Source organism: Apus apus, chromosome 22 (genome assembly GCF_020740795.1).
Source record: "Apus apus isolate bApuApu2 chromosome 22, bApuApu2.pri.cur, whole genome shotgun sequence".
NCBI lineage: Eukaryota > Metazoa > Chordata > Aves > Apodiformes > Apodidae > Apus > Apus apus.
The window spans coordinates 7001611-7016454 of record NC_067303.1 but is presented as its reverse complement, the minus strand read 5'-3'; the positions used below and the strand labels follow the sequence as shown (position 1 = coordinate 7016454).

Here is a 14844-nt window from a genome sequence, read left to right as displayed (position 1 = left end):
GGGAGAAAAAGGGGAGAGGAGGGTTATCAGGGGGCCCAACCTGTGCTGAGGGCATTGCCACAGCCACCAGGATCGTCCAACCTTAGGGGATGTGCAATGGGGGGTCATGTTCTGCATCCCCTGCGCAGCTGGGAGCAGCAGCGCTGTGCCAAGCCCTGCAGCCCCCCTCCTGCACATCACACAACACACCGTAAAGAGCTGCTGGCCAAGAAGAAATAAAATATTTGGGCTTAAAAAAAAAAAGTAAATCATTAAACATTGATGTGTTTCATAGGCATTGTAACCAATGTAATTGCAAATGGTTTCCTGCCCCTTCCCAGCGCCATTGCTGGTACCTGGGGGTGGTACCCAAGGATGCGCCAAATCGGAGGCATGGCAGATTGAGCAGGCAGCTCGGAGCAGTCTTCGACTATCGGAAAGAGATGCGGTATTGGGGGAGTTCTTAGAAAATCACTATCAACATGTGCTGCTCATTCAGGCGAGGAAAAAAACAGGATGCCCAGCAGCAGATAAGGAACTTCCAGGTAAAAGCAGATTAGCAACACACACCACGTCCGAAGCACTGCTGCTGGGGCAAAGCTGCGGACCCATTTCTTAGATTTCAAGGTTTGATTCATCTGTTGTGAGACGCTGAGCAGCCTCTGGGGGATGGTGGGGGAGGCATCATTCTGCTGCCCATTCCCAGGGGTCCAAACAGCATCTCCCACCCCCTCCCACCTGCCCATCAGGGTGGGACTCAGAAAAAGGTGCAATGGGGAGAGACAGAGGTATTACGACATGCATTAAAAAGATAATTCCTTCGCCTTTAAATTGTCTCACTAACTGCTGGCTCGCAGGCAGAAGTATTTGGCAGCGGCGAAATTAAAAGTGATAAATTTTCTCGCCAAGCGTTGATCGATAATAGAGGTCTCATCTGTTAATCAATACGACAGTCTGCCTGTTTACTGTGCATATGTTGTTCTCTGCCGCCCTCGCCGTGATGTCAGGTTTGCATTCAAAACAACCTGAGCATGCACTGGGCACATGGCTGGTCCAGGGGGGATAAAGACTGAAAAAAGGGGATTGGGGTGACTGGGGAAGGACAGTGGGGTGCCTTCCCTGCATGTGCCACCTGGGATGCTTTGGGGATGCAGAGCATCCTGTGGGTACAGACACTGCTGGAGGTCCCCTCCCTTCACCTGTGGCAGGGAGGGGAGCCTGAGCCCACCCATGACGGGGAGAAGATGCTGGAGCATCCTGGGGACGGGACAGTGGGGCCACAGCTGTGCTGCCCTCAGCCCAGCACGGGTGATGTGCAGCCAGCAGTTGCCAAGGCAATGCCTCTCCATCGCCGCAGGAAGCTCTTCCACCCCACCGCTGTCAATCCATGAGGATACAGCAACAGGTCCTGCTCAGGATGTGGCACTGGGGGGCTTAGGGTGGCCACGAGACAGGCAGCAATGGGGTTGAGCTAACCACAGGGTTTACTCTGTCTTTCCCCATTTCTGAAGGGGGAGCAGTGTGCCACAGTCACTGCTGGAGCCCCCCAAGAGCCCAGTGTGGGCATGGAGGGGCTGCAGGAGCCCGGCATGGAAGGGCAAAGGCAGCCGGCATCTGGCTGGGGGGGACAGAAAAAATTCCTGGTGAGGCGAAAATAAACAGGGCGAGCGGCGGGAGGAGCCGGGCGCGCTGGCTTACATAAGGAAGCACAGCGTGTACCAAAACAGCGGCCCCAAAAAAAGCCGGAGCTGTCAGAACAATGAGTACAGACGCGGGGCAGTTTACAGCAGGCGCTGCCGTACAGTTTTATTTACAGTACCTCTTATCAGCGCGGGAACAGCACGCTGCCTGCCAATTTCCAAAGGCCAGGACTGCGTGTTCTTTCCCTCAAGTAGATGTGTACTCCAGGCAGGGGAATTTTTTTCTCTCTCTTTTTTTTTTTTTCTCATCAGCAAAACAAAAACTGATCCAGAGCCAGGATTCCTGCAACGTACACATGCCGGCAGAGGGGGAGGAGGAGGAGGGCGGCGATTGCATATGTAAATAGTTCAAGGTTAATTTTACTATGTGAGTCACCGGGAAAAATGTCATCCAACATCTGAGCTTATTATAACAGGGCTCAGAAAAAACCACCACAGCTCGATGTTTGTTATTAAAGGGAGCAGGACGCGCTTGAAGGCGGCACATCCAGAGCCTGTGGCAAAGTTTTCTTCCCTCCCTCCTGCTTCTTTCCATGCTGTAAACTACACCAGTCCAAATGATCACCCTCTTGGGACACATGCACTGGTTTGGGGAGGGCATTTTTAGTGAGTGCATTGTGTCACCTACAGTATATAGATATCTTGGGATGATCTTCCCGAGGGGACGGACAGGACTCCGCGTGCTACCAAGTAGTGGCTGCGCTCTGGTGTGAGCTGTGCAGTTGGCACCCACCTCCTGATGTACATTTATATCACTGCAAGCTAATTTATAGCCCCTGCCTAACACAGGTCCCTGCAGCCAAGAGAGAAGGAGCCAATGCTTTTTCCACCCTGCACTATCTGCACAGTCATTGCTGCCCCAGTGTCCCCCTGCTGCAAGGTCAGCGAAGCCTGGGGACAATGGAGCCCCTGAGAGAAGCCGCACAGAGGGGGAGGACTCACGTTACTTCATTTCTCCCCAGAAGAAATGCAAGGGGTAGCAAAAAGATGGCTAGGACCAGCAGCACTGCTGGGGTTTAAAGCAGCTCTTGGAAATGGGATGATTAAAAGAGTCATGGCAAGCATCCCTGTGAGCATCCCTGGAGCATCTCTGCAAGCATCCCCTGAGCATCCCCCCAGCTGGGTGGGAGCAGGCAGGGCTGCAGCTCCCTCCCCACAAGCCAGGCTTCACTGGGGGGTCTGGATACACTCGCCTGTTGTAGCCACTATCAACCCAACAACCGTTCACCTTAATTACTTTATTGGGGATGAGGAACAGGCTCTCCAGTTTTAGCACTTGGGATGGTAGGAAGTAGTAAAACATCCCAAACCGGCTACAAGCACCTCTGCCTCCCTGCTTTGCCCTTAACTGGGGCTGCAGCCCCCCACTGGCTCTGGCTCCCACCTGTTCCCTGCAGGATGGGGGTGGCAGGAGCAGCCAACGCCTCTGTCTCCTTCCCAAGTGATTCCACCATGTCCTAAAGCTTTGTCCAATGACACGCAGGTCCCAGCCCCAGCTGGAGAGACTCTTCCCTGGGGTGGGAGCCCAAGGGGCTGCAGGGAGAGGAGCTCCAAAAACAACAGCTTTTTCCCTCAGAAAAAAAATAAGGGAAAAGGAAAGAGAGGAGCTGTGGGCATCCTCCTCCTCCAGAGGATGGGAAATCAGTGATTTCCCACAAGGAAGAGGGCAGTGGGGGTGCAACACCCCAGCCCTTCCCCCACCACAGTTTCAACACCACGGCCCAGCCAGTACGATGCCACATCTATTCCCCTTCTTCCCCCAGCACAGAGAATTCATAAAAATTTGGGATTGTATATTATTAACAGGCTGTAATTGGCGAGAAGGGGAGGGGGGGAAATATGGATTAAAAAAAAAAATTGCCAAGAAAATTTATGCACTGTCGTCACTTTACTACCTAATTAATTCAGTAATTTCAAAAAACAATTTTATTTATGTTCCATTTACCACATCAAAAGTGCAAAGAAAAAAAAAAGCACCAAACCACAGTGATGCTAAAATAATACCTCAAGGCATCTATTTTTAATCAGGGGAAAAAAAAAAAAAAAAACACCGGCCCCAGTTTCTATACAATCTCTGTCGGGCAGACCACCAACTCGGGAGAGCAAAGCAGCCGAGCCCTCCACGAGTGCCTTCCTGGCTGCCGAAAACAGAGCTTGTCAAAAAAAAAAACACAACAAATCCATAATGGCCTGAGGCTCCTCTCCAATCTATTTTCTGCTCAGCTGGTTTTAAATGAAGTTATTATGAGTCATTAAAACACCCGCAAGCCTGTGGAAGTCAGCCAATTACAATTTTAAATTTAGCCTGTTCTCTACCCCATTCTCTTGTTTTCTTCTTTTGCCCACATCAAGCTGCTTTTTGATTTTTATTATTGCTGTTATTATTATTATTATTTCCCTTCTCCTCTGTTTCACTCAAGTGGAAGAGACAGTCATGAAAATCTTTGCGCTAAAAAAATGCAACAGAGAAACCCAAGAAGGACTGAAAAATGACAGAGCTGCAGAGCAGCCTTGGATTTCGAAAGGAAAATGACCTGGCCTCCCTTCTTCCCAACCTGCCATCAAAAGACATTGACAGAATATAGGGAAAAAGGGTTTGGAAGGTAAGGGGGGGCTGCTGAGCACCATACAGACCCCAGCCCAGGAACAAGACAAGCCCCCCTGCACCCTTACACCCTGCCTCCAGTTGAGTGCCAGGGGCACCACCTGGAGGAGAGGTGGCTCCCATGGGAGGATGCTCCTGGAGCATCCTGAGGCCGCCCTGGGAAGGCTCAGAAAAGCACCCGGAATGACGGAGTGGGTCATTCAGGGGCTCTCAGGGGAGGGTCACCACCACTACCCAACCTCTGCCAGCCCGGTGCCACTGCCTCGCACGCCACACAAATAAAGGGGGGTGAAAAATTCAGATTTTTAGCTCAGGAGCCAAAGACGACAAGTTCTGACATCACAATCCCTTTGCCCCCATCCTGGGGTGCTGCTCCCTCTGGCAGCCTCTGCTCAGCAGGGACAAAACGAGAGCCCTCGGCCCCGGCAGCCCTGCGCAGCGAGCAAGCAGGGAGCGCGCTGCACAGCCCATAAAACTCCAAACAGCCTCCAGACACTCCTGCAATCGTCCTCCATCAAAACACTTTGTCTTGCATACAGAAATGCGGCGGGGCGCTGCACGGAATACCAAATCAGGCCGTGATGGTGCGGGGAGGCGGCTCCTTGGCAACCGGGGGGGCTCCGCAGCCGCACCGCTCGACAGGAAACAAAATCTGTCAAGCCTGTTGGGCAAATGATAAACATTAGCGGTATTAAAACAAAAAAAAACAACAAAAAAAACAAAACACCACACACACAACACAAAAGCCATGTAAATGGCTGGTGAGCATGCAGGGAGGGATGGGGAAGGATGAGGTGGGATACAGAAGGATGGGGAGGGATGGGGTAGGATGGGGAGGCTCTGTCCCCATTCCCTCCCCACACCAGGGGATGGGAGATCTCCAGCAGCACGACCTCGGGGGAACTTTGGGAAGTTTCCCCCCACCCTGCAGAAATGATGCTCCTGATCCGCAGGCACCAATGGTTTTGGGCAGATGGATGGACGTGAGATTGATGTGGGGAGCACCAGAGTGCAAGGGAGGGCTGGGGGGCTGGCACCCCCCCTCCATAGCAAGGGTGCAGGCTAAGAAGGGGAGCAGGGAGAGAAAAATAAATCGATTTCATCAGGTGAGGGCGGGGAGGAAGCAGCTGGCTCCAACCCAGCGGCCGGGGCCAGGAACACAGCCAAAACGGGAGCTAAAAGCAAACCACGTTCTTCTGGGCTCAGCTCAGGCTCTTGAGGCAGAGAGGATGGGGTGGGGGGGGGGGCGATGAGAGAAATGTATTTTTCATCAGCCAGTGTATAATTTATAAACAGCATTAAACAGTTTTTGTTGTCTTTCCTCCTCTCCCCCGTGTGCGCGGCTTGGCCAGCAGTCAAGCCTGCATTAATTTCTGCCGTGGGTACAGTGTGTTCTTGGATGCACATCTGCGGATGATCATAAACGCGGGAACGCTGGCAGAACATCCAGACCTGCCGGCAGGCCGCTGACATCACCCGGCACCGAGCACAGGACGCCGGCCAGCGGGGGGGTGACGGGAAGGGATGGCTCCCCAGGGGACAGGGCTGCCCTCACCCCCACTCTGGGCGTTGCCCCCCAGCACCTACCCCAGAGAATGCCCAGTACAGGGTGCCACACTCCTGGAGATGAGCCCTCTCCCCTGAAAATGGGGAGGCACGTTGGATTCTAGTCCCCCACCACCCCTGCTCCCCAACACAGCCTGCCCTGTCACCCAGCAGGACCTGGGTGCTTGTCCTCTTGCTCCTGACTACACAGGATGAACATTTGGGTGGGCAGGGGAGCTGTGGGCATGCTGCTTGCACACTTCCCACATGCTGCCCACTAGCATCCCCCCACACTGCCCATGAGCACCTCTGGGTGCTGCCCCTGCTCACAGAAGGGCCGTGACAAAGGTTCCTGCCGGATGGAGCACGCGAGGAGGGGGCAAAGGCAGAAATCTGCATTTCTCCCCTCCGGGGTAGGAAACCCACGTCAGAGCAGGGGATCTGGCACCCACCGTCCCCAGCTGTGCCCACCAAGAACCGGCTGTGGTGAGGACGCGTGGCAACGCTGGGACCAGCCTCTCCCCGCAAACCCAGGGAGCCGATCCCGCACATCCCGAGGGCCGAGGGCTCCCCCCGCCTTCCCCAGCAATCCCTGGTCCCGGAAGGGGGCAGCTCTAACAGCCCCCGTGCAGGTTTCTGGGAGTGCAAGGGCAGTGCGTAGGGAAAGGCTTTGCATGGCTTTAGAGGCTTTATATTTGCGCGTTATATCAGAGGGTAAATTCGGGGCAGAGTATTTACCTCGCATCTGCAAGGTGGCGGCGATACCAGCAGCGAGCACCCACCGTGCTGGGGGGCACCCAGCCCCCCCAAGGGCCGGTCCCCAATTTCCTGCCTAGATTTAAACGCCCTTTCCCATCACTATCTCCCATCAGCACACCACTGGGGAGCTGGGAGATGCCAACCTCAGTTAAACCCTCAGCGGGGACGGGGGGGCTGGACAGGGGGTTGCTGGGGGTGCACAAGCCGCCCTACTGCAGTGCTCCTCCACGGGGAAATCTCCCCGTTACACCCATCGCTGCCGCCTGCCGAAGACAAGCCCTTGTGGCGGCACAGCCTGACCTCATCCCGGGCTGGTGGCGGGGGGAGGCGAGAGGTGCAAAGGTCTCCGGCTTTAATAAATAACAGCGCTGGAATTCGCGGCGGCTGTTAGCGAGCGCAAGGCAGAGCTCTCCCCGCCCCCCGCCGGATTTAAAATAAATAAATAAATAAAAATTAATCCCGCGCGATGACAAGCTTGGCTCGGCGTTCACTGTACATACTGTACCCACAGCGCTGGCTGCCCGCCAGGGACGGGCTGCGAGCCAAAGAGACCATAACAAACACGAGCTGCGTGCGCCAGCGGCCGGGGAAGGGGAACGGCATCCTGGGGACAGCAACGGACGGGGGGGAGGACAGCAAAAGACAGCATCCTGCAACCTACTGCTAGGGGAGACCACCTTCCTAGGGACCAACAGCAGATAGGGTGGGGGGAGCAGCCTGCACCCCACTGCTGGGGGAACTAGCATCCCACATCCCAGCATCCTGGGGGCACACCAGCACCCCGTGCCCCACTGCTGGGGGACAGCAGCATCGCAGGGACCAGCATCCCTGCCCCAAGCCCCTCAGCGCTAACAAGTGGTAAAGGGGGAAAGAAGTATGAATTTAGGGGGGGGGAATCGATAGAAATATATAAAAAACATGAACCAGAATACTGTTCCTTTGGAAGCTCCCTACAGGAACAGTGTTGGCTGCTGTACTTGCCACCCCCAGTGATTTGGTCTCAAACAAGCGGGACAAGGGGAAAAGGACTCCCCCTCAGCACTGCAGCAAAGGGGTCCAGTGGCCCCCTGTGTTATGTTTGCATGAGCCCCTAAGCTGTGCAAGAGGCTGCATCCCAACACATGCACTGTGCAAGGGGCTGCACCGACACCTGCCTGCGCTGCCCTGTAGAGAACAACCCCTTCCGCAGCACAGTACCAAGCCCACCCCGACCTGCTTAATTACAGGGCCTGCAACACGGGGACTTGCTCCTGTGAGGAGCATCAGGCACCAAATGCCTCATTTCATAGCAGCTTTGCTAATGAACTGTGGCGGGCGCCTGCACGCAAGGAACACGGTGCTGGGACGCACACGGGAGACAACGCTGTGAGAGGGGCTGGGCAACAAGCGGCTGCATGCTATGTGGAGTTTGTTATTCTGAGCTGCTTAGCCCGGAAAATACTTCCCCAATTAAGGAACTGAAAACAAACTCCAAAAAAGAAAACTTCAATAAATCAAATTACTGGGCACTGGAGAACAAGTTTGCAATGTACTGCCTTGGGAAGGGTCCAGCCCGCTCCGCACACGTCTCCTTCGGATGAGACACGTGAGCTGGTGTCACCAGCTGATGACAGAGGGGCTACCGATACAGGACAGCATCTCTGGGATGGCACAGGAAGCACCCCCATCCTAACCCAAACACCCCCCATCTGACCCTGAACATCCCCCATCCCACCTTGGGCACCCCTTGAACCCACCTGAGTGAGCCAATAAGTGCATTCGCAGCCGCAAGCTGTCCAGGAAGCGCTTCCCACACAGCTCACATCCGTACGTCTTCATCCCACTGTGCAGCTTCCTAGGGGAGAACAGAGAGGGGTTAGTGCTCCTGTGGGGGAAAGGTGATCTGCAACAATGCTGGGATATTTCTGATACCTCACACAACCCATGATTACCCCAAATTGGGCCTGGTTTGCTAAGCCCTATGGGAAGGGCATGATCAGGACACCCAAGAGCCATGAGATCACCTTCTCCTCTTTAACGTTTGTTATTGTTACTAAAGTTGGATTCTTTTAACAAACCAAATAAATCCAAACTCTAGAGTTAAAGCAAAGTATGTGTTGGCAAACCTCTGCCCTGTGCAGCGAGTGCTTTTCAAAAGGGTACTGTACTCAAAAAAAAAACCCCAACAACCAACTTAAGACCTTGTTTGTATCCATTTCGAACTGAATCCCAATTTCCATTCAAATTCAGCATGACACAAATCACAAGCAAAAGCTGTAACCACCAGTTCACAAACAGGAAACGAGCCGCTCACCGTTTCCTGGCACCACTGGCCAAGCTGAGTGACGCCCGGGTGGCATTGCACAACCTGCCGACGGCAGCGCCCCCTTCGCCATCATGGATGCTGGGCTTGGCCATGAAGGCCAAACCCACATTATTCCCTCTCTGCTGATGCTCCAGCTTTAGGTAGCGAAGGACGGGCAGCAGACTGCACCTCCTATCAGATGAAAAATCCTTTACCAGATGGCACCTGCACTAACGCAGGCAAGAGAAGCGTCCAAGTCTACAGCAAGCAACCAACCAGTCTCCATCTCATTATTGCCACCCAAGAGCAAGCCCTCCTAGTCCCACTGCCCCAGGCCACAGACCCGCCACACTTCAGAGGAGTTCCCCAAGGCTCCACGCAGCAACTGAAACACGATGCAGGGCCACCAGGCAGCACACAAAACACTTGCGACAGGCACTACTTGCTTTATCTCACCAGGTCAGCTGGTGATAGAAGGTGCTGCTGCAGAGCAAGCTGGCTCTGCGCTCGACAGCAGCACCACACCTTGCTCAACCCGAGGCAGGCTGGCGGCAGCAGCACGTGCAAAGTTTCAAAATCGGATGCTGTAAACAGAGAAGTATGTGTCTGTGTTCGAGGCGAAGCGTCGCAGCACTGCGTGCCGACCTCTGCTCGCAGGGCCCATTTATCATTGCTCCGCAACAAGAGCAGTGTATTTTTATTGCCTTGTTGCCAAAGACAAACAGAAACGGTCTTGTCCAGGGCTGGATGCCGAGCCCCCTCCCTCTGCCACTCCCGCGGGAGGGCTCGGCCCCGGCTGTGCCGGGCAAGGACCGCTCGCCTCCTGCACATGGCTGGGCTGGAGAGATTCTGCTTTCTGGAGATTTATTTCCCAGATTTGGTTAAGTTTTACTGGTGTGAAGGTGTTTCACTGAACTGGAACAAGAGCATCACTTGCAGCTGTGGAGAGCCGAGTGCCCAAAGCCTCCCCACCCTACAGCATAGAGTCCACCTCTCTTGCCAGTGTGCCGAGCAGCTGGCCCACATCCCGCCCTGCATCTCACTCTACATCCCATCCTGCATCCTGCCTGGACCCTGTCTTGCAGGGATGCTGAATGGCAGTGCTGGGAGTGCCAGACCACAGGAGGACACCACAAGGGTGTTCAGTGGTGAGCAAACACCACGGGGCAAAAAGGGAGCAGAGAGGAAGAGAACCAGAGTTTCAACTCCCAACTTTGCAGTATAATGTAATTAATAATCAGGCTTGTCCTGAATCCACTGTGTCATAGTGGAGGATTAGGAGTCATGCACGAATTCAGGCCAAGAAGGTTTACAATCCAAAGGATTTATCTGCCCTGCAAAAATAAATAAAGCACCAGCCTCCTGACAGACTCTTGTTGCCAAGAAGGTGGCTAAATAAGTGACAAACTTCTAATTTTGCATTTTTAATTAGGGACATGCCTGTCACACTTCCCCAGCTCAGGCTGAGCTCGCTCCTGCACTTAACGCCGAGTTTAAAGCACTTTGCTAAGATGAGCGCAGCGTCCCCCGTGCCAGCTGCAGCGCTCGCCTCTCGGAGGCTGGAAAGCCTCATCAGTGAATTAAAGCATAATTGGCTAATTAGTTCGAGTAAAACTTGGAAAATATATATCTTTTAAAGTAAGGTTCAAGAAACAAAGCAGAAATAAAGGGGCAAGCTTCCTTTCTCTGCATCCCCCAGCAAGGAGAGGGGAAAAGGTGGAAGCAAGGAGCCAGAGCCTGGGCTCCCTGAAAATCCCACTCGGCTGCTGCCTTTTCCGCCTCCTGCATCACCCCCTTGTTGTTTCAAGGCGCTGGGTGCTCTCTGGGTAATTTGTTTGCAATATCTCTATCAACAAATTTCAGCAGCAACAAAAGTTTTCCATTCGGCGCCTGCTTATAGGACGATCTTATCGCTCGCCATCTTGCACAGTCCCTTTCAACAAGGTCTTAAAGCGCTTTATCTGCTTGGTTTCCCGGTAGCGAAATATGATTGAAATGTTCTATTGCTGCTTGCCGGATTAAGGAGATGTTGCAAAACTGCACAGAAACCTGGCAGATGTAAGCAAGGTATTACAGCTGCTCAGGCTGTTAAGATCTGAGGGGAAAGATCAATATGTGCTTCTAAAGTTGTGCCTCTAGAACGCGGGTGGGTTGAAGTTAAGGACATTAAAATGCATCGTGATGCTGCCCAAACTCGAACACAAGAAGATAAACTGCACTTTATTATTTCAACTTGATGCTGAAATAACAGTTCTCGTACTTCCCTTCTGCTGCAAGGTCCCTGCAAGTAACTCAGGCAGGAAGATGCTGGTGGGATGGAGAGCAGCAGGAATCGGGAAAAGTGTTTTTTTTTTTCAAAAAAAAAACCAAAACGACACAGCAAAATTACAGTTTTCCTCTGTAATTCCTTCTGGATGCAATGCTCAAGGCACATGGAAACATGAAGCTGGACGAAGCCTCCAAGCATAGCCAAGAGGATGCTCCCGAGCGTTGGGGACGCTTGTGGCACCACATCCCAGGGCTGGGACCCACTTCCCAAGTGATTCCTGGTGTGGAGACTTGGCCAAGGGCTCTCCAGGCGGGATCTAAACCCACCATGGGGCGAGACCCCCTCCTCACCGAGCACTGGCAAACAAAAGCTGGGCAGGAGGCTGGCCCCTCGCAAGCTGCCGGTAATTAAAAAGGCCTGTAAATGCTCCGCAAAAAGCACTTCAAAGGGAGGGCGACTCCAGCGAGACCGCGCGGTGTAAAAATTATGAGTTTTCCCCACAGGGTGCTTTGTGTGAAAAGGCTGGGATCGGTGGCAAATGCCGCTGCTCACTCCTGGGGGGATGTGGGGACTCAGTGGAGCACCCCAGGGGACACGGGGGCTCAGTGGAGCATCTCATGGGATGCCTGTGCGGGCTCAGGTACCAGCACTGCCCCGGCATCTAAAGACCACCACAAGTGGCCCATCACCGTCATAAGCAAAGTCCTGCAAAAACCCACCTTCTGCTCATTTTATGGAAGGCACTGGCATTGCCTAGCCCCTCCCTGCCACCCCTGTCGGGATGCAGAAGGAGACCTCCTCTTCTCCCCTCCAAAGAAGCCACATGGCTTTTGGCTGTTTGATTACTTTTAGGTGTATATTTTCCCCTCAGAGGGAATACAATGGTTAGGAAATTTGACAGCAAACTATTCCGAGCCATTTATTGCCTTAATGCGCACCTTTGTCCAACAGGCAGTTTTGACAGAAGCGATAAATTCCAAATTTATGTCAACAGAGCATATGTTGAACACCTCATTTCTGAGCTAAAGCGGCATGCTGCCCCATAAATCACCCTTCTGTTTGAAATGAAAGTAGATTACGGGCCCGTGTTATTGAGCAGTTAGAGCCAGAGTCGTATAAATCAGAACTTTTAACTCCAGGCAATCCGTTCTGCAATTAACTAAAGGGCACTTTGTCATCTTGGGGCTGGGGTGCAGCTTGGCAGGGCAACGGGCTGTGGGGAGAGGCAAACCCACCCTGGCTGCCATGGCTTGGGCACTGCTGAGCTTTGCTCTGGACCTGTTGGAGCAGCAACACCCAGTCTGCTGCAACACAGCCCAGCCTCAGCAGAGCAACACCCAGGGGCTTGGGGGGTCTGCAGGGCACTGCTGGCATCCTGATGGATTTTGGCAGCCAGAGGGGGAGTCATAAGGCCATCATGACATGAGCAAAACAGCAGCGTCCAGATGAGATAGAAGCAAGGAACAAACATGCATTAGTGCAACAGTAAGAGCCTCGTGCCGACTTGAAAGCAAACAGCACAGACAGAAATCCATCCTCATTAGTCTTGCAGGGGTTTTACAAAATCTCCTGATGCCTGTGCAACAGGTCCAGACCCTTGTCCCACTGCATTTCACCCTGACCCACTGTATTTCCCAGGGGATGCATGGGGCTCAGCCCTGCCAGCGCAGAGCATGGAGGGGCAGGTAACCGCCCGCCGGAGCGGCAGCGCTATAAAAAGATTTAGCCGCTAAGTATTTCCTTTCCTATAAAATATTCATTGCCGCGCGCAAGAGCCAGGGAGAAGAAACCTCAAGCCGTTCTAACTTTGTGCTGCAGCAATAACAGAGTTTTATAGGAGCCTTCGGATTTTATTTATGCCAGACTGTAACCGCGGTGCCCATCAGAGGGGAGGCTGCCGACCGGTGCGTCCCTGCTGCGTCACACACCGAACAGCGTGCAGGCAAACCAGCACCGTGGCTTCACAACCCCAGTGCTGCCAGGGTAAACAATTCGCAAAAACCCTCCATGCTGCCTGGTTTCCACCCGTGCTTTCCTTGCCCGAGTAAATCAATATGAGAATCAATTCACCCCCTGATCTATTTTATCAAGATAAAGGTGACGGTGCCACAGCTCGTCTGCAGCACAGATCTGGTAGAAAGCCAAGGTCAGTGGGCAGCAAAGCTGCCTGAGAAACCACCTCTTGCATCCTTCAAGGAGGGTTTTCCTTTTTTTTCTCCCTCTGATTCTCCCTCTGCCACTGTTATTTCTTCCGCTGGCTGACGCGGGCTGGCCGGCGCGGGCCGAGGAGGGGGAGGCCGGGCTCCCTGCAGCCCCCGCGCTGCCCCAGTGGATTAAAATAGCAGTGAGAGCTATTAAGGGCACAGGGAAGGGGGAAGGGAGCAGAGACCTTCCTTTACATCTCATAAATTAAGAAGGAAAAAAAAAAAAAAATTAAAAAAACCTGCCCTCAAACCACCATTGTTACTAAAAAAATAAAAATTAAATCAATCTTATAGGAGCTAGAAAGAAAGATTTTACCATTTCTGAAGTTTAAAAATGTAAGGGAGGAAAGGGGACAGCTCTGGGTTTAGAGCACCAGAACTCCCTGCCTGCACATCTCCTATGAGCCAGTTCATGAGCTTCAGCCAGATGCTGTGCCCTGCCACTGCTCCAGCAGGATGCCACTGCCACCCCTCTGCAAACCAGCTGAGGAGAAAATCCCACCTGCCTGCCCTCACCTTGCAGAAAACACAGCAACACCACCAAAAGCCCAATTTAAATTGCTCCTTAGGCCCTGCCTGCCCACAAACGCACCACAAAGCTGCCCAAGGGCGGCTGCTTTCCCAGCACAGCCTCTGCCTGTGTGGGCAGCATCTCCCACTGGTTGCTCCCAATGCCCCAAAGGAGCACATGGGAGCTGGCCACTGCAAATAGAGCAGAATCAGGACTATTATGGTTATTTTTAAGTTATTCCAATGTCCTGGGTTCAGGTCAGTCTACAATATTCATTATAGATTAGGATTTCCCAGGGTGGAGCTTTCTCCTCACCAGTGCTCCCTGTGAACATCTCAGCCCACCCAAGTGAGAGGGACCACAGGCTCGAGGCAGGTGGGACAAGCACAGATGCAAAGCACTTGGATGCATCTGAGATGGTGTAGCTAGCAGCAGGAACCAGCCAGCTCCAGCTTTCACAAGTCCCAAAATGTCATATTGTCATCAGTGCCCAGAGCGCAGGCACTGAGGGACTAACTCACACACAGCCCCACTTAGAATAATGGGCACAAATTCACTGTCCATAATCCTCATCCCATTGTCCAGCACCCGGTGACACGGGTGACACGGTGGCAGGGAGATGAGGAGAAATGCCTTTTCCTCCCTGGTGGCACCAGAGCTTTGTTGGGCATTGCACCCACTGTGCCCAGCAAACACCATCCAAGCAGCTCCAGGGGCTGGAAAATAACATGGAATTTCCAAAAAAAACCCAAGTGACCTTAGCACCGAATGCATCTGCCACAGCAGCAGCGTGACTGCTCAGATGGTTTGGTTCCTAATTCAGAAATAATAAGCGGTTCATGGATTCCAAGTGTAAAAATATATCTGTCATCTGGCAGCAGCACGTGTGCTGCCTGAGCACCAGCGCAGTCCACAAATGGCAAAGTGCCAGTCGCTCCCTCCTTCCGACCCTAAGGGATGGATGGGATACAGGGAAGCATTCTGCACA

General features: G+C 53.1%; 1 protein-coding gene across 3 annotated transcripts in view; it reads right to left on the bottom strand.

The window, feature by feature from the left end:
- Positions 1-14844, bottom strand: part of ZBTB16 (zinc finger and BTB domain containing 16) — a 52163-nt gene that overhangs the window by 17570 nt on the left and 19749 nt on the right. For 2 of the 3 annotated variants that reach the window (XM_051638562.1, XM_051638564.1), the window contains exon 3: positions 8325-8422. In XM_051638562.1, the coding sequence (XP_051494522.1) occupies positions 8325-8422 (98 nt within the window). Of the gene's footprint in view, positions 1-3; positions 4946-8324; positions 8423-14844 lie in introns of those variants that run through there. The other variant, XM_051638565.1, reaches the window with a different exon arrangement.